The sequence below is a fragment of the Synchiropus splendidus genome, chromosome 13 (assembly GCF_027744825.2).
Source record: "Synchiropus splendidus isolate RoL2022-P1 chromosome 13, RoL_Sspl_1.0, whole genome shotgun sequence".
NCBI classification, from domain to species: domain Eukaryota; kingdom Metazoa; phylum Chordata; class Actinopteri; order Syngnathiformes; family Callionymidae; genus Synchiropus; species Synchiropus splendidus.
In genome coordinates, this window is record NC_071346.1 from 17962049 (window position 1) to 17987282 (window position 25234).

General features: G+C 41.6%; 1 protein-coding gene across 2 annotated transcripts in view; it reads left to right on the top strand.

Moving 5' to 3' along the window:
- The first annotated feature begins 6741 nt into the window (after positions 1–6741).
- Positions 6742–25234, top strand: part of zswim5 (zinc finger, SWIM-type containing 5) — a 43999-nt gene continuing 25506 nt past the window's right edge. For both annotated transcript variants that reach the window (XM_053883248.1, XM_053883249.1), the window contains exon 1: positions 6742–7290. In XM_053883248.1, coding sequence (XP_053739223.1) covers positions 6771–7290 — 520 coding nt within the window. In that variant the 5' untranslated portion in view covers positions 6742–6770. The remainder of the gene's footprint in view (positions 7291–25234) is intronic.

A 25234-nucleotide genomic window follows, 5' to 3' on the forward strand; every position in this document is an offset into this window, starting at 1 on the left:
AACGGCCTTCACTACTGGTTAATCCACATCGAGGCACTGGCCTCGGCCTGAGACTTCGACTGATTGGCTCTCCGCCTAGAAAGATACCGCCTAGTGTGTATCAGGCCCCTCGTCTTCTGATGCTCATCCTCTTTTTCCACTCAGCCTGCGACTTGCCACAACCCTCCGGTTACGTTTCACGAAATGTCTCGTCTGTGCAAGTCGTAATTTCCCTTAGGCGGCTGGTTTTGGCCGAAGCAACCGAGGAGGATGACCACCGTTTTTATGAAACGGAGATGGGTCTCAACGTCTTCCCTGAGTATGACGATGAGAGTGCTCCGTTTTCGAGGATCCCAGCGAGGCAACGCCAACGGAGCCGTCTCCCAGAGTCTACCTCACCTGTTCCGGATGGCAGGGAAGACTCTAAATATACATCTTCCTCCAACCAACGAGCCTCAGGTAGAGGACCTCCATGGTTGCCAAGACACAGAAGAAGGTCCCAAGACCTGTCTTCACCTGCCCCAAGATGGTACACCTCTGGGCTCATTCAGCGAGAGATCCAGCAGCCACTGAGTATCTGTGCACCCCCCAGGACGTTGACTGGATACGCGACGGTGGCAGGCATGGACTACTCTAAAGGGTTGCCACCCTTAGGCGGCACCATGAGTTTTTGCCTGGCCCCTTCTGCTCCTCCCTGGTCAGGTCCGAAACAGCGCCCTCCAGATGAAAAGGACCACCTCAAGATGCAGCTACTCAACCGGACCTTCTCGTGTGCGCTGCATTTACAGAACCTTGTGAACATGACCTTCCTGGCAGCGGCCCTGGACAAAGCGGTCTTCGAACAGGAGGGCTTAGTCGAGGAGCGACTGGACCGCACCCAGGCAATGGCAGCGGCTTTCCAAAACTGTCTCTATGGACACTGTGAGGATCCGCTCACTCTCCCAGATGGCGACACGCAATATCTGGCTCTCCAGCACAACGCTAAAGGAAACGGATCGATGGACCCTAGTTGGAGCACCCATCTCCGACGACACCCTCTTTGGCGCTAACGTTCCGCAGCTGCTGTAGAGACTGGAGTCCAGGCTAAGCACCGAGCTCCGTCTACATCAAGCACCAGACTGAAGGTCTCGCTCACCAGGAGAGAGGTCAGATTTGACGGACCCCAACCTTCCACGTCTCAGCTTCATGCCCTCCACCTGCTGCTGCTTCCTTTCCTTCCACCTCGGTCAGAAGAGGCAACCAGCCCGGACCCAGACGCCACTCCCAGTGACAGGAATCTGACGTCCGTGGTTAACTCTGTGTCCCAAGACCTGAGAAAACACACACACAAGAAGCCTAGGCTAACACCTGACCTGCTGCTCCCGTCTGTGCATGGAGCTTCTAATAAAGCCACCCAGCACACACCCAGCAGCCGATTTACTTTGCATATACCCCAGAGCTCTGGATGTAACCCCAGACGTGCTCTGTCAGGGGTCTCGGCACATCTTCCCTTGATAAGTAAAGGGAAAGCTAGGCTATCTCTTAACCATGTGTCCCCGCCTGCGCCAGATGCTCCAGGTGGACTCCAGACCTTCTGAAGAGATCAGGGGGCCTGAGGCCCATTCTGGATCTACGGAGGCTAAACACATCATAACACGTCCGTTCATAATGCTGACGGTCAGACAACTTCTCAAGTGTATCAGACCTGGAGACTGGATGACAGAAACTCTTGATCGTGACGGTGGCACAGCACAGCCCGAGCACGAAATGGTTTCCGGACTTGGTCAGCCTGGTGGCGGGACCTCCATGGCCAATCACAGATGTTTCCAGAGCGCTGACCGAGGCTGGAGGACTGTGTTGAGCCCGCCTGGTGATGGAACGCCCTCTCAAGGTTTGGATGTTGAAAGGTTGAAATTGCTTAACATGGGACTGTCGGATGCAGTTGTTTCAATAGTGCAGAGCACCCGTGCACCAGCCACCAACAGTGCCTATGCCACCCGGTGGCGCGTCTTCGCAGATTGGTGTAGATCCAAAGGATGAGCATCAGAAGACGAGGGGTCTTATACACACTAGGCGGTGTCTTCCTGGGCGGAGAGCCAATCAATCAAAGTGTCAGGCCGAGGCGGATGTGGATTAACCAATAACTGCATTGTACCTCTGCATGGTCACCATTTTCAGGAAGGATAACCGTTTGTTTCCCCACGCCTGCCTGAAAGAGCTCAAGCTCCTCTGCTGGCAAAGGTGTGTGGGATGTGTTCTTTGGCAAGAAAGAAATTGAAAGGCGTTGCCTTATTATTAATTTCGATCGGGCGCTTGGTGGCAGTCAGACACCTTTTTTACCCCTGTTGGCATTGATCCGAATTATCCAGGAAAGGATCTGTGAAATCAAATGCAAAAATATGAGTGACATATTTGTTTGTGCAGTAAACCTCTGCAGAACAATTATATGTTTGCCGTCAACAAGATTACCAGATAGTGAACATATTTCTGTGTTGTGACATCTTTCGCTTCTTGGATGTGTGTGAGTGGCTGAACTTTCTGATACACTTGAATGCAACAGTTTTCCCGGCATTTTATGCACAAACTCACTTCAGTGTGTGCAAAACAGCTTCCTATGTGCTCAAAAATCCAAGCTGCCCGCTCACTTTATGGCTCAATAGTCACACCATACACAGGTGGGAAAAAATGACATTCACAGTAAAAAGTAAACAATATCTGTCCAAAAGAATATCTGTTCTGGAAGTGTGTACCTCGATGATTTCCACAGGAAATGGGTTTGTGCATCAGAATCAGAGTGGCTTTGGAGACAAAGGTGGCTCTCCTCCTCTCAGTCCTGCAGGCAGGGCAGCAGAGGCGCCACCCAGAGGGGAGCCATTGAAAAGCAGGGTGAAGAATGTGGAGGGATGATCTTAGCTGCTTGTCTGAGGGCCTACTGTCTGAACACGAGTGCCAGGGTTCTGACAGGCAAGGCGATGATTTTAGAACACACCATGGCAATGCGCTCCAGTCGGTTTTTGTTTTTTATGGTAAGCGCGTGAAACCAGCAGGGCAAAGAGAAGGTCATTATGCTTTCCAAGAAGGCATAATAAAAAGTCATCATGGTCGGCCTGCCGACTCCGAAGGTGTTCAGTTTTCTGAGCAGGTACATCCGCTGGTGGCACCTCCGGAGGAGCTCCTCTGTGTTGGCTGAGAACTTCAGAAGGTTGTCGCAGATGGTGCCCAGATATCTGGATATCACTTCGACACTGACTTCGCATGGATGGCGGTGGTGACAGCAGCAGCCAGCTCCCTTCCATGGTGCCCATTCCACGAACCACTGCAGAACGGGGCCATGATGTTGCGACAGGCCAGACAGCAGTGACAAGAGGACTGTATCGTCTGCATATTTCACCAGGTGGCAGTTGGGCTGTGTGGACCTGCAGTCATCGGTGTAGAGGATGAAGAGCAGGGGAGAGAGCACGCAGCCCTGGGGTGAGCCAGTGGAGGTGGAGCGGAGCACAGAGAGAATGTTGTTGACTTGAACCTTCTGGATCCTGTTGGTCAGGAAGTCCAGGATCCACAGGATCAGCTGATCATCCAGGTGGAAGTGGACGCTCACCTTGGTGGCCAGGATGTGAGGCTGCAGCGTGTTAAAGGTCGATGAGAAGTCAGCAAACAGCAGCCGGGCGGAGGAGTCAGGAAGCTCCAGGTGTTTGTGGATTGAATCCATGATGAAGACCTTTGCATCGTCCACACCTCTGCGTGCTCTGTACGCAAACTGTAGTGGGTCCAACAGGGGGTTTGTGACTCTGATGATGTGCTGTGTAGTGATCCTTTCCATGGCCTTCATTACCAGTGAGGTGAGGGCCACTGGCCGAAGATCGTTCAGTGCATGCAGGACAGACCTGCATATTTGCTGTAGAGAAGTTTAACATTGTTATATACGAATAGAATTGTTTCCATTATTACAATATACAAATATACAACATAGGTTATGTACAAATAGAAATGTTTCCATCATTTAACACTACTCAATGTACTCTAAAGCTGAATAATGAGAATTCTTACAATTAACTGCACTTGTTTCCACGGGCAGGCTGTCAGTGTCATCATTCACACCACAGGGCTTGATATGATCTCTCACCAGTGGAAGGGGAACTACCACTTCACACATTTGGCAAGTTGCCTTTGGCATGTTGTTAAATGATTCATCTGTCAGTGGCAAGGGATCTGAATAAAGTTCCTTTGTACTGGGGCAATGTACAGATTTCGGCCTATTTCTGTTTAATAACTTTAGCAACACCCCTGTGTAACCAGTGTCATTTGGAGCTACAAGGGTGAGATGCTTGCAACCCCATCCATTAATAGAAAAAAGGAGAGGAAAATAAATTTCACCATATAACATACACCGTTTAAATAAATCTAGATTAAACTCCAAGTAACTACTGTATCCTAAAGGGTTTTGAGGGTTAAGGGTCCAGTAAAACTAAATCATTATACTTGGGTTTAAGTTTGGTAACAGTCTAACTGTGGTTAGTTTTAGCCATTTGTTTCTGATGGGCTACGGGTTGGCAATTAGGGTTAGGGAAAGCATTATGTCAGAACTTGCATTTGCACATGTGTGTGTTCTCTTTTATTGAGCTACTCAAGCACAAAAACCTACAGCTCTGTTCAGCAGCCACCCACCAGTAATGGTTCCCAATTTTGGGAATAAAATTTTGAGGGTGTGACCTAACTGTAAATTTAAAAATAGTCTAAATGCCGAAACTTCACAGAACAGGCAGCAATGCATTCAGTCCAACATGCCAAAACACTCAAGCGCATGTAATTACCTCTTAATATGTAATGCTTTCGTCAAGATGAGCTGTCCTACGGTCAAGTCCTACATAAGTAGACCATCCTTTTTTGGAGTTTCATCAAGTTGTTTCAGCAACAAATAGGATGTCACATCCATTGCTTTGGCCTCTTGGCAGCAACAGAAGTTGTTGGGGGAAAGCGCCTCTTCCCTCTGGCTCTGGGGAAAATACCAGGAAAGTACCTGTAGAAAATGGGGCACAATTAAGACAATGGCTGCAACCATGCCTGTTTTGCCATTGCTGATGGTGCAGCCCTAGTAAACATCTTTTCACCTGATCATTTCCTTCTGAAAAGCATATGTTCATCCTCTCTGCAGAATTCTATCCAAGAACATTTATTAATCATCCAAACATGTCAAATATATAAGTAAAATCATCCATATGTACGTGAATTAAAGTTACTACTAAACCTCAAGTGTTGATCTGTTGCATCACTACAAAAGTAACATATGACAAACCAGCAGCATGCAGACAAAGAGTGGGGTGATATGGGTAGCTCACGATTCGATACTATGGTGATATTTGGGCCATGATAACGATAATTTAATTAGATGTTTATTGAATGCTTATTAACATCTCGAGTCCATGGCATGATTTCATTGTATTCGATCAGTGCGTGCTCTAGATTGAACACTGGTGTTTTCATTATCATTTGTGTTTCCTTCTCAAATGTGCTGGGTTCGGCAAGGCCGGTGTTAACCACGTGTCAGCAGAAAACGCTAAACTAAAAAATGCGAGGTAAACCAATATGTGTGTTGTAGAATAATATTGATATTTGCCATCAGTGGATCAATTATTTATTGTGATTGAGAGCGCTACAATATATTGCAATATATTTTTCTCCACCTCTAATGCAGACGATGCTTAAAACAACTGAATGAGACTCATCTTTAATTAGGGTGACTGTACTGTGATTTAAAAAAGAAGACACTTGAAGTATGCCTTCTGTGAATGGATTATTTCACATCTTTGTCCCAAGTTCGACATATAGCAGGTAGGTTTGATGGGGAACCTGCTAGACCATCCTCAGTTTAATCAAAAAAGAAAAAAAAAACGACTTGAGCTGATCAGGCTAAAATAATGGTGGATTATGTTCCTTGTAACAACACTGTGGTTTACAGGGTTTGTGTGGGGTGGGGACGGGGAAAAAAAAGAGTAATACAAATGAGGCCATTCTCTGTGTCTCCACCTGACCTGTCATCTCTACACTACCAAGAAAAAAGTCTGTCCGTCAGGGAGCCTCCTCTCCCTTTTGCTCTGTATATAGACACACTTGACCAGTCACATGCACTTTTACAGAAAAAAAGAGAAGAATAGGATAGAAGGATAAGATAGTAGGCTAGTAAGTAGGATATGAGGATAGTTGAGCCCAAAAGTTGTGATGTGTGTGTGACAGTGATGACGGTCTGTGGGTCTGGGTTGTGTTCGGATAATGTGGCCAAGAACATCAGAATTTTAACTACTTTAAATAACCAGTGATTTCCAGGGCTTGTGTGGCGTAGGGACTATGTTTATGTACAGATTGATTTTGGTATTTCATTGTATATTTTACATCAAATTTTATTTTTACACTGAATTTATTTCTACATTGAAAAAAATGTCATGTGAGAAAATATTAAAATTCAAACTCAATTTGATTCTTTTTTTCATATGCAATATCCGTTTGCTCAAAATCTAATTCATATTCTGATCATCTAATATATCAGTAGCAAAACTGGGCAAAACTACTAAAGTCCTCGAAATCTGCGTTTTTTCTGGCATTTATCGTCTTTAAACTCAACTCATGATTATCGTCTCGTCTATGTATCTATCGAAGCGAGCGAGCGAGCGAGAGAGAGAGAGAGGGGAGAGAGAGAGAGAGAGAGAGAGAGAGAGAGAGAGAGAGAGAGAGAGAGAGAGAGAGAGAGAGAGAGATGCTTTCTCCTCCGCTGCTCAGTTGTCAGCATTGTCCGTCTTGTCAGTGCAGTTTGGCTCGCAATGGCGGAAGGACGACGGGAGCAGCCTTCACATCCCCTCCTGTCCTTGCCACCGCCTAGCAAACGACCCTGTCTTCGCCCTGCTCCCCGTGGTCCTGGACCTGGCCACGGTAGCGGGGCGTCCAACTCCTTTGAACGTTCTCCGGAGTCTCTTTTGGACTGCGCCGCGAAGGCAGTCGCGGAAAAGTGGGCCTTCGAAAGAGTAGAGGAGCGCTTCGAACGGATCCCGGAGCCTGTCCAACGCCGTATAGTCTATTGGTCTTTTCCACGGAACGAAAAGGAGATATGCATGTACTCGTCGTTTCAGTGTCGAGTGGTCGGGGAGGAACCTCCGACGGTCACCGGAGGATCTGGGAGTGTGGGGTCCGGAGTTACCACTGCTGCTGCTGGTGGAGGATCTATCCCCGGCACAACGGCTTCTGTGGGAGCCACTGGAGTGGTTGCAGCGGGAGATGGACTCCCTTTCCGACGAGGAATCAAACTTCTTGAGACGGGATGTGTGGAAAGCGTTTTACAAGTCGGTAAGTGTCCTGAACGGACCACCGATGACCAGATCCTGTGAGCCTCCGGTTTGTCACTGCTGGAGGTGGTTGATGGAAGTTTGCCTGGCTATCAGAAATGCGTACACGAAGTGGCTGTTTTTGGCGCTTTGTTTAAGAGAAATTGTGGGATGACTGTTAGTGTGTGTGTGAGAGAAGTGAGAACCCCCTCAAGTCACTATTCCCCACATTATTTGTAGTGTGGAAATGAGCGAAGTTCCGGTTGTTAGCTTAGCCGACCAGCTGTCGTTTAAAAAATTAAAGGGCTACGTTAATGCCCTCTCATTCGTTGCCGCAACGCTTTAGTTGGCTATTATTCAGAATCACTCCTCGCTATGAGTTTGAACATTCAGCGTTCTTTGTAGAACGGCTAGCATTTACTGAAGCAAACAGCAATAGTCATCTGGAGGTTGCATCGGTGGAGAGGCGAGGTGTGGCGGGAATGAGGACAGACAGACGCGGATACAAAAGGAGTCAGCGTCGCTGTTTGAATGGACTCGTATGTGCCAAGATTCTGAAAAAAAGTCGCCTTTAGGGGCTGGCCGTCATTTGGAGTGGGTTCAGGACAAGGAACAATGGCGGTTATTGGTTCCCTGATAGTGATTAATCCCATGTTAATCCGTAGAACCCCCCATGTATTTGGTGTTTATTTTCCGCTGTTGGCTGGACCGGACAAAGAGTGCATATGCCACAGCATAGAAAACGCTCTCGTTCTTGTTGTGTCGTGTGTGTTCAAGAAGTTGAGCAACGGGTAGTGCATTCTAGCAACAAGAACGGCTTTTAAGTGTGAATTTGTCTGCAGTCGTTGGCAGCACAAAGCTACTTGGTTGAAAGGATCGATGTGTCTCGCGTTTCCAGCTCTGCAGAGGATGATTCCAAACAAAGGGCCATTCCTCAAGCCGTCCACCCCAACCCTATCACCTCCGTCTTTAGTCCTGGTGAAGCCATAAACTAAAGGTGCTGCCTTGCTTTTAACCATTGCTAGTTTAACTCGAGGCTCATTGTGGATTTTTTTCGGAAGCCATATGGCGTGAGAGCGGCTGGAGGTGGTTTCATGTAGCGTCAGGCTACAAGCGAGAGAGCTGTTGACTGTGAAGCTGCTATTATGTTCAGTTTAACTGCGTTTCACAACTGCTAATCAATAGCTACTAGCTTCTGTCTGCAACGTGAAAGCAGGATATCTTTTAAGTTAAGTTTGTTTTCTCCCGTTGCATACATCATGCATCTTAAGTAGACAAGTTTACAGAAAGATATTACTAGATATCAACAATTCAGAGTCATGGTAGCGGAACAATTTTTACCCGTAGATTGTAATTCAACCATACACAATATGTTGTAGATATTGCAAAAATAATACAATCTGACAGGTTGTATAGTAAGTTGGCTCGAGAGTAGTTTTATAATCGAGTGCTAATCGAGTACCCATCTACCTGGTTGTCATACACGGTGAGACCTGTTCATCCCATCTCTGGATTTTCCACGTAATTCCCTCTGTTGTGATAAATGCACAATGTTGATTGCAAAGATGCCTTTACGTTTAAAAAAAAAAAAGAAAACAAAATGCAAGTCTAGCCGTCAAAACAAAGCATTCAACCACAGCCCTACCTTTTGAGTGTTGTCCAATGTCCAAAGTCATAAATGACAGGTCCTGTGAATTCAAATGTATTTTAAGTGTAAATTTCTTTTTTCGTGTAAATTAATAATCATTGTAAGTTAGAATACTGCTTCAATGCAAAACGTTTTATTTGTTGTTAAGTTTCATTTGCTTCTATTTTATTTCTCTCTAGTTTTTAATTGAGAATAAAAGAAAACTGTTGATGCTGCACTTTAGAGTAAAAGACAGCCATTTGAATGTTTAAATGGCCAAGCCATGTATGGTCATGAATCCCCTCCGTATGGCCAAGCCTTATAAAGTCCTCAGTGCATGGTGGGTTGAAGGGGGTTTCTTAAGCTTAGGATTACTGGGTCATGCTTTGTTAACCAGTTGTAATAAACCATGCGAGCAGGGATTTAACTGGGATCTGTCGTAATGTGTGTACACAAGTACACAGTAGGGATGGGCAATATGGACAAAAAAATATTATGATAAATGTTGTAATTATCATACGATAATTATCATGATAAATACATTTTCATTCTATTCCATGTGTAATACACTCTACAGTTTCTCTTGAAACTGTTTTATGTTGAAATCTATTAGTGGTCTTTGTCTCCAACACCATGATTTGTTTTATAATTATAATGGTTAACCAAGTGTAGAGATGAGGAATTCAATGTCTCACATCTCTCGTAGAACTTGCTCGTGTCTGGGTGCTCCGCCAGTTTTATTTAGGGGTTAAATTGAGCCATCTGCCTCTTAACAGTTCAGTTTAACTGTGGACCCGTCTGGACACATTTCCTGGATGCTATTGAAGTAATATTTGAAATAATGTGAAATTATCATTTAGTCATATTCTATTCTCAAAATTGTTATACATACTGTCAGTCATTTGTTTAGTGTGATGAAAAACCTTTTCACAATTCTCTCTTCTAAAATGGTTGTTTTTCATTGCCTTATTGAAGATTTCACTAATACTTTGACCGCATCAGCATTTGTTAATGGTCCCCAACTGATGTTGGGTTCTAGCATTACCGCTGCTTGTGAGAGTGTGTCCACGACCAGTGAATCGGGGACGCACAAGAGGACACCACTGCCAATACCGGAGCGGATGACCCTGCCTGTGTTGATATGAACCATGGGAGACAACCGCGTCAGAAAACCTATTAGGACCGCTCCATCTAATAAAACAAACACTGATCTAGAGAGTCAGAGTCAACCAGTGTCATCATCATCATCATCATCTGTTCTGACTTGGTCAGCAATGGGCATTACCCCTTAAAATGGGATTAATCAGGTGTGGTCAGATGACTCCACCCATCCAGTCACAGTAAGAGGGGAACATTCAAAATACCAACTTCGCAAAATTATCTGTCATTCACTTCGCTTGTCATGCAACGACAGTGATCAACATCTCGCAATCACTGAAACAATTTATCCCCAAACTTTTACTGTAACAAGTTGTTCATGCACATTGCAATTTAACTCCAACAGTTTACTCTTATGTCAGTGTTTCCCCCACAATGTTACCCGACATGTAAGAAAGTTACCTGTCCACTAGAATATCTCCTAACTCTATTAAATCGGCAGAGAAATCTTCACATTTATTACACGAGTGTTACATGTCAACGTGTTATTTCTCATTTCTCTCTCTGCGCAGATTTAACCTCATATCCGTCAGTGTCACGCTCAGCATGGTCTCTGATCAATTTATTGATTTAATTTTCTTTCTTTAAAAGTCGCTTATGATTGGTCAAAATGGAAGTATAAATTGGGCAAATCAGGGATGGAAGGTGACACGTGGTCACTGGCGATTCCGGTTTCAGAGACTACACATTAGTCAAGTGAAGAAATTGAAAAAGAGTTAACAGTGTAGTCTGTAAAAGGAACGTCTTTGGCGTTCATTTTAGCATTCCAACATCGTTTTCATTGTGAGGACCTCCAAGGAGCAGCCGCTCCTCCAGCATTCTGACTCACAATAATGCAACACAACGCAATACAAGAATCTTAAGTTTGACGTTTTTCTCCCTCCCTAAATTTGGCAGCTTATTCGCACTTGACTTTAAAGTTGAGTCATCATCACCGGCATCTTTATCATTATGTTCGCTATTTGTTTTGTTAATTCTTCCCCCTCCTTCACTTCCTATTTCGTCTGATCAGTTTTGATTGTCAGGATTTGCAACTTTACCATTATCCCTGACTTCCCTGTTTAGCCACATAGTGGTTTCTTCTGTCAAGTTCACTTCGTTAACTTTGTTATTATGCCTTTGTGCATAATATTGACAACTCATGGTTCTCAGATCAGCTGTTTCGTTTCCTCTGAGTCTTCAACAGACTGTCATACCACTATTGTAAAACGGCTGTGACACATCAGTCTCAATATCCGGCTTGCTACTGCAGAGCTTGGGCTTTTGTGACCGTCCTGTCCTGTGTCTTTGATCGTCAAGGCATATGCGACTCTCGTTTTCAGTGGATTTGTGTGGATGACTGAAACAACTTTTTTGAAACGGACAATGGTCAGCTGTGATAATTTGTGTTTCCATGTGTGGATGTAGAATGAGTTAAGTCCAAAAAATGGCACATGTTGATTCCCCCATATTGTTCTTCTGTGTACAGTCTGACCTCAGGTACAACAACAGCCTCACTGTTCACAATAGTTTAACAATGATCATGTCTGTGTAATGAAAGGTATGTGCATGTGAACCAGGCTTTTAGCAAGAATTTTCAAACAGGGTGTCGAAAGCCCTGCCCCTGCCCATAACCCCATAAACCAGCCATTTCACCTGCCAACACACCATGTCGACGACTTACTCAACAATTTGCATTGTAAAAAAAAACAAGCTGTAAACATTTATGTCTATAAAAAAAAAATATATATAAATATATACACTTTTTAATATATATATAAGCTTTTTATAAAAACAAACATCTGAGTCAAATAATCGTTGGGAGAGATTAATTCAGTAGCTGTTGCCACAATAACATTTCAGATGCAGTGGCCTCCTGGGCAGTCATTTTACTTGACAGACCCTGATTAATTAAAAAAAAACCCACACATATACATTATATACAAATACATTTTTATAATGATTCTCTCCCTTAGTACAAGCTATATGTCTACAGTTATGTTCACCATCTTTTATATACATTTATGCTAGGTAAGCATACAGTTCTATCAGTTGTTTTTCTAAACTTTCATACATTTAAACACTCACATTTTTCAGCAGTCCTCAGGACGCCTAGACGCCCTCCTAGCTAAAAGCCGGATCTGAACATATGTAGAGATAAAACAGTACAAACACAATTTACTACCTCCCTCCTCTTTCATTTCCCCTTGCAATATGTGTTTTTGCACAGTTTTAGTGCGCCAGTTGCCTTGAGTAGTGCACAATTATAAGCAGACATTGTTCTTGCTGCTTTTGAAGCTAGATGCCTGCTCTGCTGTACCGACCCACACCGGTGTTTTATTGGTGCAGTGTATGTTCACGTATGTGCATTTTCTTTTCTTTCTGCACACATTTGGTATGTAGTATTGCATCAACCTCCATAGTTATACTTATCAAGTCCTGTTGGTCTTGCGTGAAAAAATGTCAAGCTTAGCCTACCTAAACATTGTTTTTGTTCCCCCAAATTCTGTTTTATTTTTTCCCCAAATCCGTTTTTTCTGTTTTAGTTCTGGGAATTCTGTCTTTTCTCTTTTGATTTTTGGGAACCCCCTTCTTAGCTTTTAATTTTTATTTATCTACCTTTTTATTTAAATGACTAAATGCACACAAATTAATTTGAGATTAACATAAATTCCTGAAGGTTACAATATGTATTTAAGTGTATCGAAGTGTATGCAAAACATTACCTTTCACACCCTGCAGTGCAGTCTAATTCATTTTCTCATTTTGGTAGTAGCACCTTAGTCCTTCCGAGGGTTTTCTTCAGTCAGGTACAGACTTATCACTGACATCATGGTTGAAATACACGATTGCCACCCTTTTTGTGTTGAGGTCAGTGAGTGTCTCTTGCTTCTTTGAGTTTGGTATTTTGTAGGTCTGCAACGATTAGTTGATGTCATCGATAACGCCGACAACAAAAAATTGCCCGACCTCAAAATCTCTGCGTCGATGCGTCATGTTGCTGTTGGTGTAATGCACACAGGCTGTAGGATGGGCATCGAGAACTGGTTGTTATTGAGAAGCAGTGAGAAATTATCACATTCTCTGGAATTATTAAGATATGGTAATATATGTTCCTACAATTGCTTCCTGACACCGTCGCTACACGCAGTCACGGAGACGGGTCGTAGTGTTCATAAGTGTGGCTTCGTTTTGTTTGCTAATATAATGCGTCTTAAGGATGAGCAAACCCCTTCGAGACCATTGCAGAATTATGAAAGAGTGTTCCGTGTTTGGTCTCTGACACCACACAACCTCGAGCTAACAGCTAGCATGTCGGTTAGCACGGAGCTCACTTGTAAGGGGAGATTGATTTGTTTAAAACGATGTCACACACACGTCACATCTGCACTACCAGACTGATGTTTTTTTTTTTTTTGTAGTGATGTAGTGAAGTGTCCTCGGTCTCTCTCCTCGTAATAAACAGAAATGAAATGAACTAGGGAGCTACACTGAACACATCGTTTTAAATTATTATTCAAATTTGACGTTTTGATGTGGATTTTGATCAGATATTTTATATAGGATACATATGTGTACAGTGATGATTTTAAATTCTTCTCAAGGACCAAGGACCACGGCTTAAATGAGAGCCGTCATGCCTTCAGAATAATGATCCCCTTATTTAAGGTGAAATCTCACATGATGAAATTCATTAAATCGAAGTGGAAACGTAGAAAAAAAGCAGATCATGGCCATTTTCAGTATCTATTTAATGGAGAAATCCTGAAGAAACATAACTAAATGACGTGACTGCATCCGTAGCTCCCAGACCTCAAGTCGCGCATGCAGCTGGACAAATGGAGAGACAGTGAGGACACCTGAAGACTGGAGCAAGATGTATTTCTCATGATTTAAAAACTACTGTTAATTTTGTCACCTTTTTTTTTTCAAACCTGTTGATGCTCAACAGCAAGAGTCTACCTCTAAAGTGAATATCATTTAACACTTTAAAATATATATATATGTTGTTCTTGTTTCTAAAAAGCATGAAACATGAAGTGCATTATTTCTAAATCATATTGAGTCAACAATCGAAACATTAACAGCAAAGTTGCATTAAAGATTCATTCATTTAGTTCATTCTAGACGCTTATTACTTCAGAATTTTTGTCAATGTTGAAATGGAACATAAGTCAACTGGAAAGCATTAAAAAGTATTTCTGAAAGAAACTGTTTGACTAAAAAAAAATAAAATACATTGAGTTTTTGTTTGACTAAAACTAGACTAAATTGTGTATTTTAATCAACTGAAACACAAGGAACAAAATTGATATGTGAATGACTAAATGTCACTAAGACGAAGAATGAACTCAGATGACAAAATTAACAGTAATTACAGCTATCTCTGCAACACTTGGAAATCCTGCTTTGATCCCTATACAGTTGTTTGCAACTTTATTGACTGGGTTGGTTGCGGGCTTCAGTTTTGAGTATGCTTCAACCTGCTTTTCCATGACTGGAGCTTGTCTGGAATCAAAGACCCTGGTCAGCCTGTAGACATCTCTGGCTGGATGTGTGTCCCTGTGCTTGTAGAACATGGTGAAAGTTAAATAACATTCATCGTGGAGATTGTCCAGCACATTGTTCTTCTCTTTAATCTCCATTCACCTAAGTAGGTCATCTGTCTCGGCCCCAAATTTGCCTATAATGATGCGTGTATTAGGTCTGCAACTAACGATTATTTTTGTTGTCGACTGATCTATTGTTAATTTTTTTTTATTATACAACGAATTATTTTTGTTAACCCCTATTTTGGATTTCTTTTAAAACTTAGTTGCTTAAATCATCTCACCCATGGAAGTGACATTGATGTATTTAGACAGCATACAATATAATGCAAATATATTAAAATAATGACACAGTGCAGTTTTTCTACATCATTATTTATATAGTTTTTAAGGTACTGTCACTGTGACAAGTGATGCCAAGATATGCTTCTGTGGAAATGCTTGTTCAGGCATCAGCTCTCAGGGCTATCTTGTTCTTATTCAATTTAAGGGCATTTTTCATGTCACTCACTGCAGTTGCATACCCGTCTTCAATTAGTTTTGTAAAATGAGTTCTTGGTGGCAAGGTGTAGCTTGGATGAAAGCTTTGGATCATCTGCTTGAACCCATTATCCTCAACCATAGATATTGGTCTCGAGTCCAAGACTATCGTGTCCAGAGTGCTCTATGTCAGGAATTTGGCCATTTGTGGGGTGCACAAACTTCTCTTCATGAAAAAAATCATCCAAAACACCTCTGCTTAACACTATTACAACAAAATAAAACAGTTCAAGTAAATACAGCATTTATCTCATATCAATACTTGTCACTTATCACTTAGAGCTTAAAATAGAATAGAATAAACAGAATGAGTCACAAATAACAGTTCATAAGTACAGTACAACAGATTTTTTTTTGCAGATTTTTGGGATTTTTGCAATTTACTACAAACACACCCACCAAAACTAATTTAAGTATATCAAAGCCACATTGGCTGATTCAGTGATTTAACATAACGTAACTAACACCGGATCTGCCACGTTCTTCCATGAGTTTCCAGGTGACATATTAAGTAAATGTACCACTGACTGAATGAAAGCAATGTTCATGAGATTTAAATAACTCCACGATTAGATGTCAGTGAAATAACAGAAATATCTTAACAGGGATCAAAATTCATGTGGTTCTCTTTTTTAATGGACGTGTCTGCCTTACGCTGTCTTTCAAGAAGGCCTTGTACTGATGGTGCCACGCCAGCTGGTTGTCACTTGTCCTTTGTTGCATTCTGTACAAACACATCATTGTGTAGTATTCACTTGTGCTCCCTCCTGTTTCTCAATTGTGTGTGTGTTTGTGCGCTATACAAATTACGGTTAAGGTAAGGTAAAACATTGACAATTAGAACACAATTGTGGCTATTACAAATGTATTCATAAAACTATATTTTTCAGTTCACCAAGTCAACAGCTTGAGCTAACACAGTTTTGTGTGCAAGTGTCATCAGTCTTTCATAAGTCCTTCCAGCAAAGTGTCACTGGCATCATTGATTTGGGCTCATGCTCCTATATCGCTTGATAAGCAAGATGTGGTGAACGTATTCTTAAATTGGGTTTTAATGGACACCACTCTGGGGGGCGCACCCATGCTATAGATGGACATCTAGTGGCCTCTGAATTGAGTCCTTCGGCTGCAAGTTTGAGACCCCTACCCCTGCCTCAGACACTGCTGACGCTGGGTTAATGTCACCAATGGAGCCCATTGGTAAGATACGTTCCACACTCCATAACCGCTGTGAAATTAGTTCAATAAAATCAATACAGCACTGTTTTTCTCGGCTCTGCTGCGTCCTCAGTGGTCCGCAGCTGTTTAATTGTTATATTCGTAAGAACAAACAGATATTTCCTCTACTGAAGGTGAGGGCAAGAGATAATATTGTTTGTGATTCAATAGAAATAATAAAAAAAAAGCTTCAGGTTTTACTATTGTATGTTAAACAACACATTCTTTTCACAATAGTTTATGTTCACACCTATGTATATTTAAGTAAATTTCTGTTCAACATCAATACATTTGTATTGTTTATAATTAAAACACTGTATTCGGCACCAAATAAGCTCGAAGTTATCAAAACACAAAGTGGAACTCTAGAAGAAAACAGTTTGATGGGAATGGTCCTTGGTCTATCTTCAGTGGTGGAGTCTGATGGTGGAGAAGTGCTGATCGTCATTTACAAAACATAACAAAAATTGGTGGTAATTCTGCAGGAAATTATAGTGACATTAATGATCTAGCCTCAGTTCATATGTCAGGAGACCTCAATATTGATAGTACGATTATATCAATATATTGCCAGACCCTACGGATGTCTTTCATCTGTGGTTTACATAATTGGATCAGTATTTGCACTGTCAGAATTTATTTACAGTCAAAGTTGCTCTCTACAAAACGCATTACATGTTCATCATGTTTGTTTGCATGTTAGAAGATTCCATTCCTATTTCCACTTTCTGACTTTTTGACTCAAATGGTTGGATGTGTATGGTTGCCGTGCTCATGCACCTTTTTCAGTGCCCTCCTCCACAAGCCTCCTGGTCATGGGCAGCTGCCTTTGTTTTGTGCTAATAATGGCAAACAAGGGCCCAGGATTGAGGCCTGCAGCTTGACTCTATAAGGAGTGTCTGAGTGTGGTAATGTTTGTGGAGAGGGCCACACTGTGAGAAGTTGATGATGGGGGTTCTCTGTAGGAGTGGGGTCCAGGCGGGAAGCCAAGAAAAAGCAGGTCAAGCCTGGATTAGAATTCATTGTATTGGACACATTTGACTCTGCCTATGTCTGCAGGCTGACCTTGGATTGCTTATTGTGTGTGTAATAGCAATTCTTGGGTGGGGGTGGTTGTTACTGGCTTATTACTGTTTGCAAAAAGACATTTATTGGTGAATGATGGGTGGATGTGAATAAAATAGAGATGAAAGTCTACCGACAGCTTCAGCTGCTTCATGCTCAAAACACCTTTAGGCGTGTTATTTGAAAAGGGGGGTGCAGTCTTCTTAATAGGCCAGGGTAGCATCATAATGCAAGTGACACAAAGCTTATTTGTCGATGCATGCTTCCTTTGTGTGTGTCTTTAACACGCAGTGAAACCCCCCTCTGTTTTGGGCCTTATCCCCATATGGCAGCTAGGCTTGATGATTGCTTGAGTAAGCCAAACAGAAGTGAGAGCTGGGGTAGTTGGAAGCCCATCAAATAGACAATTTGAAACTTGGTGGCTTGGATACAAACATAACAACAGAACACTCTGTATGCTGTAATTGTGTTGTAAAAGTGTGCACATTAAGTGCATGATATTGCAGGTTTATTCAAATGATATTCATTGGAGCCTACTTGGTTGTTTGAACAACTCTTTGACAAATGTAATGATATTAGTATATAGTGCATTTGATAACCTGAAACTTGATGTCTGGCTATGTACACATGCAAATGGGACAAGGACTTCTAAAATAGCAAATGTTCTGTGTCCGCAACTCCATTCAGGTTCTAACTGATCACAATACTAACTTCCCTAGCATTGAGAGCAGTCCAAAGGGGACATCTATCGTGCTGATTTAGACCCTGTTCATAGACGCTGTAAACATATATTTGTACAAAAGTAACTTATAACTTTATAAAACATTTTTTTAATAAAACATATTCCATCAAATATCATAACGTCACAATAACAATACATAATGCAGAAAACGCCTGGGGGTCTGGAGGTAAAACACAAATTTCTTCTTTCCAATATATTTTTATTATCAAGTTCAAAAATGAATTGTATTGAACAATACAACAATAAAGTGCACACAGTTGTAGTGCAATGGAATCCTATAATAAAGAAAAATATAAAATAAAACTTTCTTTCAATAAATAAAACTGCTAAAAACACAATCTGAACCAAAATCTCATCAACATAAAATAAATAAAAAATAACAGCAACAGTGACAGCTGCAATTTACAAAACAACACAATGTGTGACAGCAGCAACTTAGCCTAATCATTTAAATCTGTGAAATCATCAAAAGGATGCTCTCAGTAAGTGCAGCAGCCTCCTGGAGGTTGCAGGGGGTGTGTTTTTTTTTTCTTCAGATAGTAGTCTTTATGCTTATCCCTGTCCCTGAAAACATAAATCACAAACACAGTGCCTAGGTTAATAAAAAAATATATTTCTAAATGATCTGCCCATGTCAAAAAAGTATAATAATAATAATAATAAGAATACATTAACCTAAAAGTTGAAAGTTAGAAAACAACAATGAATGTTGTATTTAAAAAAAAAAATTTTTTTGTCACATTTGTTCCGCGCCCTGCAGAACACTCTGACGACACTGGCCACACTCAGGGGCAAGGCTGATCTTTTCTGTAGGAAGAAGTGATCATTTTTTGCGTCAACGTCATCGTCGTCCCAGTCCTAGTCACAAATTGCGAGATCTGAATAACCGTGACATTTGGCCCATAAACAAATATGCCGTCCGAGGTGGCCAAGGTTCTGGTTCACTGTTGAGATGTGGGTAATTGATCATATTCAGCGGAAATACTGTACGGAAACTTCCTTTTCAATGAAATATGATGAGACTATGATTGGGGCATTATGCAGGCACTGATTAAAAATGTATGGCGTCCGTCTGAAAAAGAAATGAGCATCTGTCTGAAAGAGAAATGGGCATCCAATTTTTCACGTTTTGCAGTTCAGGGCATCCATGGGAAGCCCAGATGCCCCCCTAGCTAAAATCCTGGTTGATGATGCGAAAAAATGTATCATCAAATCATTTTAATTCAGACACATTTTCATATACCTCTTCGAGGAGGAAAAACAACCCTTGCCAAATGCAGCAACTATTCTGTCAAAAAGACAAATGAGAAACATTTAATTTGATGTGAGACGTCACAGTGTGGTGAATGTGACACTTTGCCATGTCCGTGAAATATTTGTGTATCGACTCTAAGACAGAGACCACTGCATTTATGAAAGTTTCTACTCCGGACATTCTCAAAAGTTTCAGATTCCGGTTGCTAACGAATGCTGCACCCGACACCAAAACTGCAACGCATTTCAGCCATTTCTGTCGTCACATAAACCACTTCTGAGACAGGATGGTCATCTAGCTTGGTGAAATTAATACATATATAAATATATTTTATTTGCTTAGCGTTACTAATGTCACACTCGGACCAGCATGTGTTGCGGAGGAACCAACGGTCTCACTTTCATGAGCTCCTAAAACTTTCCATGATCCATCAAATGACATTTCTGCAACTCCCGCTTTAACTTTCCACTGATGTTGCAAAGTAAGAAGAGCTGAGCTGATTATGAATATAAACCTGGAGCAGATGAAGATGACTGCCTCATCATTGTTGATCCAACATGATCATCAAGTGGGTGCCCCCAAGTACGGGTACTTAGGGTTCCAAATGACTCAGATATACCTAAAATCACTATGAGCTTCTTAAATGTATACCTATGTTTCAGTTTGGACTCTTCTTGAGGAAAGACCACTGGCTTGACTGCACTTATATTCTCCCACATTCAATACCTAAAAAGGTAATGTGATGCAAGCCCTTGTTGTTCTCAAGGCTGTTTAAACATATATATGGCTATTTGTTTATTTATCACTATGCCATTTTAACACTGCCCATGACTGGTTTAGGGTCATTGTCAGATGGATGAGACAAAAGATCAACACAGGATGAGAAGTACACAAAGAAGAGTGGCATATGGCTTGTGTGTGCCACATTAACCTTGCATGCAATTGCTAGGGCAGATGTGAATAGTCACAAACTAATTTAGTCAGGAGACTCGCACACATTAGTGGTTTGCTGCAGGGTAATCTATGCATGTTGCTAGTGGAAGTGTGAGTGCCTCGGCCCTTAATGAAATGAAATGACACTTAGTAATGTGCTAGTTATTTCAGTTTGTTGATTTTAGTATTGCAAAAGGTTTGCCATGGGTTAGGGTCAGTTATGCTTTGTATGTATTAATGGGTGATTAATGCAGAGATGTGAGTCTTGCTGTGAGTCTCAAGTAACATCCTTCCATCCAATGACCAGACAAGGTTATAGCACATTACCCCTTCAATGATTTAAATGTCTAAAACACTTATTATTATCTGATAGTTTTTTTGGCTTGAGTGATGTTTTACTTACTAGGGCTGAGCGATTCATAATCATGATAAATGTATATAATAATTTGTTGAAATTAGATTAGATTGGATGTTATAGCAACTGCAGCAACTAGAGTAGAGACATCGAACATACGCACTAATATAGATGCATTGGATGTACACAAAGCAACTGCATACTGAAAACACAAAGCACTAAACTTCACCACATTGCATATTTAAACAAATTAACACAAATAAATAAATACAGACAATGAACAATAAGTCCCATCAGAGTTTGCTTTTATGCATCCAGAAGGCACTGGGCAGGAAGGGATAATGGAATCACTTCTTCCTACAGAAAAGGTGGATCAGCCTTGTCCCTGAGTGTGCCCAGTGTCGTCTGAGTGTTCTGCACAGCGCGGAACAGGTTGGCCATCATGGATGACATCTTGGCCACAGTGCACCTGTCACCCAGCTCGTCAACTGAGTCAAAAGTGCAGCCCAGTATAGAGCTCACTTTCTTCACTAGTCTGCCCAGCCTCCTCTTGTGTCTGTCCATAAAACTGCCTGTCCAGCAGACTACTCCACTCTGCCCTTTATTAAAAAGAGCATCAGGGACTGTTTTTTGTCCAGTCCAGTTTATTATGCGGGTGAATACCCAGGTACATGTATGATGCCACCCTCTCAATGTCCGTACCCAGTATGTTCACTGTTGCAGGTGACAGGTGTTGGTACCTACAGTGGTCCACCACCAACTCTTAGATTTTAATCGCAATCAGGAGGTGGTTTCTCAGGAACCAGTCCACAAAGTCCTTCATACACTCCCTGTACTCCCTCCACTGTTCATTCCTGTGTTCCTGTCATTTGTCTCCGTCCATAATGAGACCGACAATGGCACTGTTACTGCCTGATCTGGTCCGCCTGCCTGATGTGGTCCAGCAGAAAGTTTGGTGCTGGAAATGGAAGTTAGTAACTTGCATGTGCGAGTTCTTCTGACTAACGTTTACTGGTGAGCGCATGCGCACATGGTTATAGAGTCCAAGTTTGTGAATTTATTTATTTTTTTAAATCATTATTAAAATAGTTTACATTTAACATTGTAATCTGGAAATTGTGTGTTTTTTTTAAATCTGATATTCTAGTTCTTTTTAATCTAGCTCTTTCTAGCATTATAGAATACATACTTTTCAAGATCCTCTGATTCATTTGACCTGCGCAATGCATTGCTTCCGATTTCATTACGGAGTGTATGGGGAAAGTTTTTCCTGATATTTGTTTGACATAGATTTAAAAGGAGCAGGAGTGAGCTCCTATTCTCCTTTTTTACACTTTCGCTGAACAACGTTTATGCAGCGACAGACCAGATCAAGCCGTGACAAATTGGACTGTGACTGCGTGATAACATCATTATGCGATAAACACCGGCAGGCAAGACAACGTCACAGTGAATACCCGCGCATGCGTGCAGTTATTTTCGGGTCCACATCAGGTTCAGTCCAAGTTGAACAGTGTATGCGCTTACCATTAAACGTCAGTTGATAGAACCAGCGCATCAACGAGATCTGACTAAAATAAATGTTGTTAAATACTTTGACTGAGTCGTCACAGAACTTCTGCTGGTGAAAGGACGGGGTGTCAAAGTCTGAAGTGTAGAGGGTGAATGGGAAAGGATCCTGGAATGCGCCCTGCAGTCCCCTTGTGCAGTAAAGATTCAAAACATTCCAAAACCTCCATGACAATGGGTTACCCGGTGAGCGTTTAAGTCCTTCTGGTTCAACTGTAGGGCGGGGTATCGATTCTAATTTCAAGAATCGATTAGATTCCGATTCTCATGACTTAGAATTGATTGTCACGATTCAATTAGATTCGATCCGATCCAATCTCGATTCAGGTTAGTATTTAAACCATTTTCTGAGCTGTTGCCATAATCACATCACACGTTACGCAACGTATTAATACCAGTATCATATTGACATTCAACAGGAAATTAATGAAGGATTCATAGTAAATGATAATAAAGATCCAGACACAGAACGCCAGATGTGACTGCTCATAGGACTGGTGCATTATTACGACCTACGAATCGATTTTATGGAATTAATGTACGAATCGATTCAGAATCAGAAAATCGATTTTTTTTAAACAGCACTATTCAACTGAACTGCCAACACTTGATCACTCGTCACACAACAGAGACTAACAGAGAGTTCTAAAATATTTCGATTTGATTTCAGGTTGAAATAGCTTCTAGTACAGTAATCAGACGTCAGATCCCAAGTGAGCCTCGACCTGATAAGCAAGTGGCTAACTGTTCAGTTATGTCAACAAAGCTTGTAACGCTCATTTATGGAGAGCATTACCCAGGTTTGTCCACTAGATGGGGCTGCTTTTAGTTTAGACCTCTGCATGTGATGTGATCCACGAGATACAAGACAACTTGTAAGGTGACTAGGGAATCCGGAGGAGGAGTGACAGACTCAACAGTATTAAACTGAAAAGTCACTCAGTGTTACGCAGGTACAATAATTTACCTGGTCCAAATCCATGGCTCAGTGGAGGTGCTGCATCATCGAAGACGTTCCTTTATGATAATAAGCAGAGATTTGTTGTACTAAACACAGATCACCACAGTGTTTTTCTTCACATTTAGTGGGAAATGCCCTCTCACTTCCACGCCGTCACCATCTTTACTTCAGTGTGGGTGATGTCACGTGAGTCCATTGAAAGCAGACCATGCAGATTTCCGTAATATAAAATAGAAAACACTTATTCAAGGCTAAAAAAAAATCCTATTATTTTGACGGTGTCGAGGACTGTACATGATGCAATGTGCAGTCTGACTGCCTAATATTGACAGCATTAGGACATTTCCACAACTTCCCCTGATTCCTGTTTTTGCAATGAGCCATAAGATGAATGGGACTTGATTCATTCTGCCTATCCTCTTATCATTCTGGACCTCCTCTTTTCCCCATTTTCTTATTTTGTCTGAACCTAATGTCTCCAATCAGGAAATCATGACAGATGATTCAGTATGGTCAGTGTACATTTTGTATGTGGTTGAAATAGAAAATATGGTTCAGTCATTGTCATCACGAAAGCAAGATCTGACGGATAAATGGATGGTTGGCCGGATGGACAGACAGATCAACAAACGGTTGGACAAATGGAGGGAGCATTGGGCATCCACTGTGGACAATCAATAGATGCCTGACTAAATACGATCCTGTGTGTGAATAAAAGATTGTATGTGAGCTGTGTCAGAGATATCCTAGCCAGAAAGAGATGGGCGAGTGGCAATGAATGTTGGCTGCTGCAGGGCGATGCGTTCTTGCCTAATTTTGATAGAAACTATAACTGTTCTGTCCAACAGACATATACTGATTTTCTTGAGTGGTGAGCCTAAGTAAAACTTCATTTTGTGAGGCAAACAGGATCCTGTTTTTTAAAATGGGTGCATAATGTATTCTACATTGAAGGCGATGTAGCATAATCAAAATGTCTTGCAAATGATTCTTTGTTAAATGTTTAACAGTAATTTCAGCTAATAATGAGGCAAGTGCATATTTCCCCACAATAAATACATTACCAAAAATGTTCATATAATTTTGGGCTGTCAAGTTGCATGAAAAATCTTTAAAAAATAATGATTAAAAAAAAGATGACTAGACTGTGCTGACCTATCTACTGTGTGATTGTGTGCTTGTATATGCTGCTCGTGAATGAGTCATATCTTATTGTGTGCTTTGGCTCACTGCCCAAGTCATGGATGTCAAACTAACCTTAAAAATCTGTAAGGTACGTGATTTTGTTCCAACCAAAAAAAGCACACAGTTAACCAATCAGGTGTCAGCTGAAACAAGAAACACCAGATTGACAACCAACCTATTACAGTCTTCAAACACCTGATTGACTGAAGGGGTCCTATTCATCATATGGAACAAAAACTTGTGCCCTCTGTGGTCCTTTTAGGGCCAGTTGGAGACCCCTAATCAATCTCTGTCTGTACATGTATAATATTCTTGTGTGGACCAATCTTTGACAAGGCTGGTCCACATAGAGAATTACTGGGTCATTATACTTTGCTTTAAGTTTTGTTTGGAGTCCTGGTTAAGGTTCGCCATTTGTTTAGGATGTTGTGGGTGAGCAGCTGGGTAAAGCATTGTGTCAATTAGAGGTCCTCATTGGACAGAGATGCAAGTTAGTGTGTGGGCATGTTCTGCCCTGCTTGTGAATACCAAGTCTTGACAAGCCACCTTCTTGTTAGGAGAGTTTGCTTTGTGATGTTTTTTTGGCTTTATCGGGTTAAAACCTCAGTTAAAGTAGTTTATTATAATTGAGCGCAAGTTCGGTTCAGAGTCATGATTAGGTTTAGCCATTTGTTTTGGATGGTTAAAGCAACAATGCATTTTAGACATAAATGCATTATATAGTATGTATTATTTCCTGAGATGACAGGTTTCAGTGTGAACTGTCAAAAATCCCGGAGCTCTCACGCTTGGACAATGCAAATTTCTCTGGGCGAGTCTCCCGGTGGAG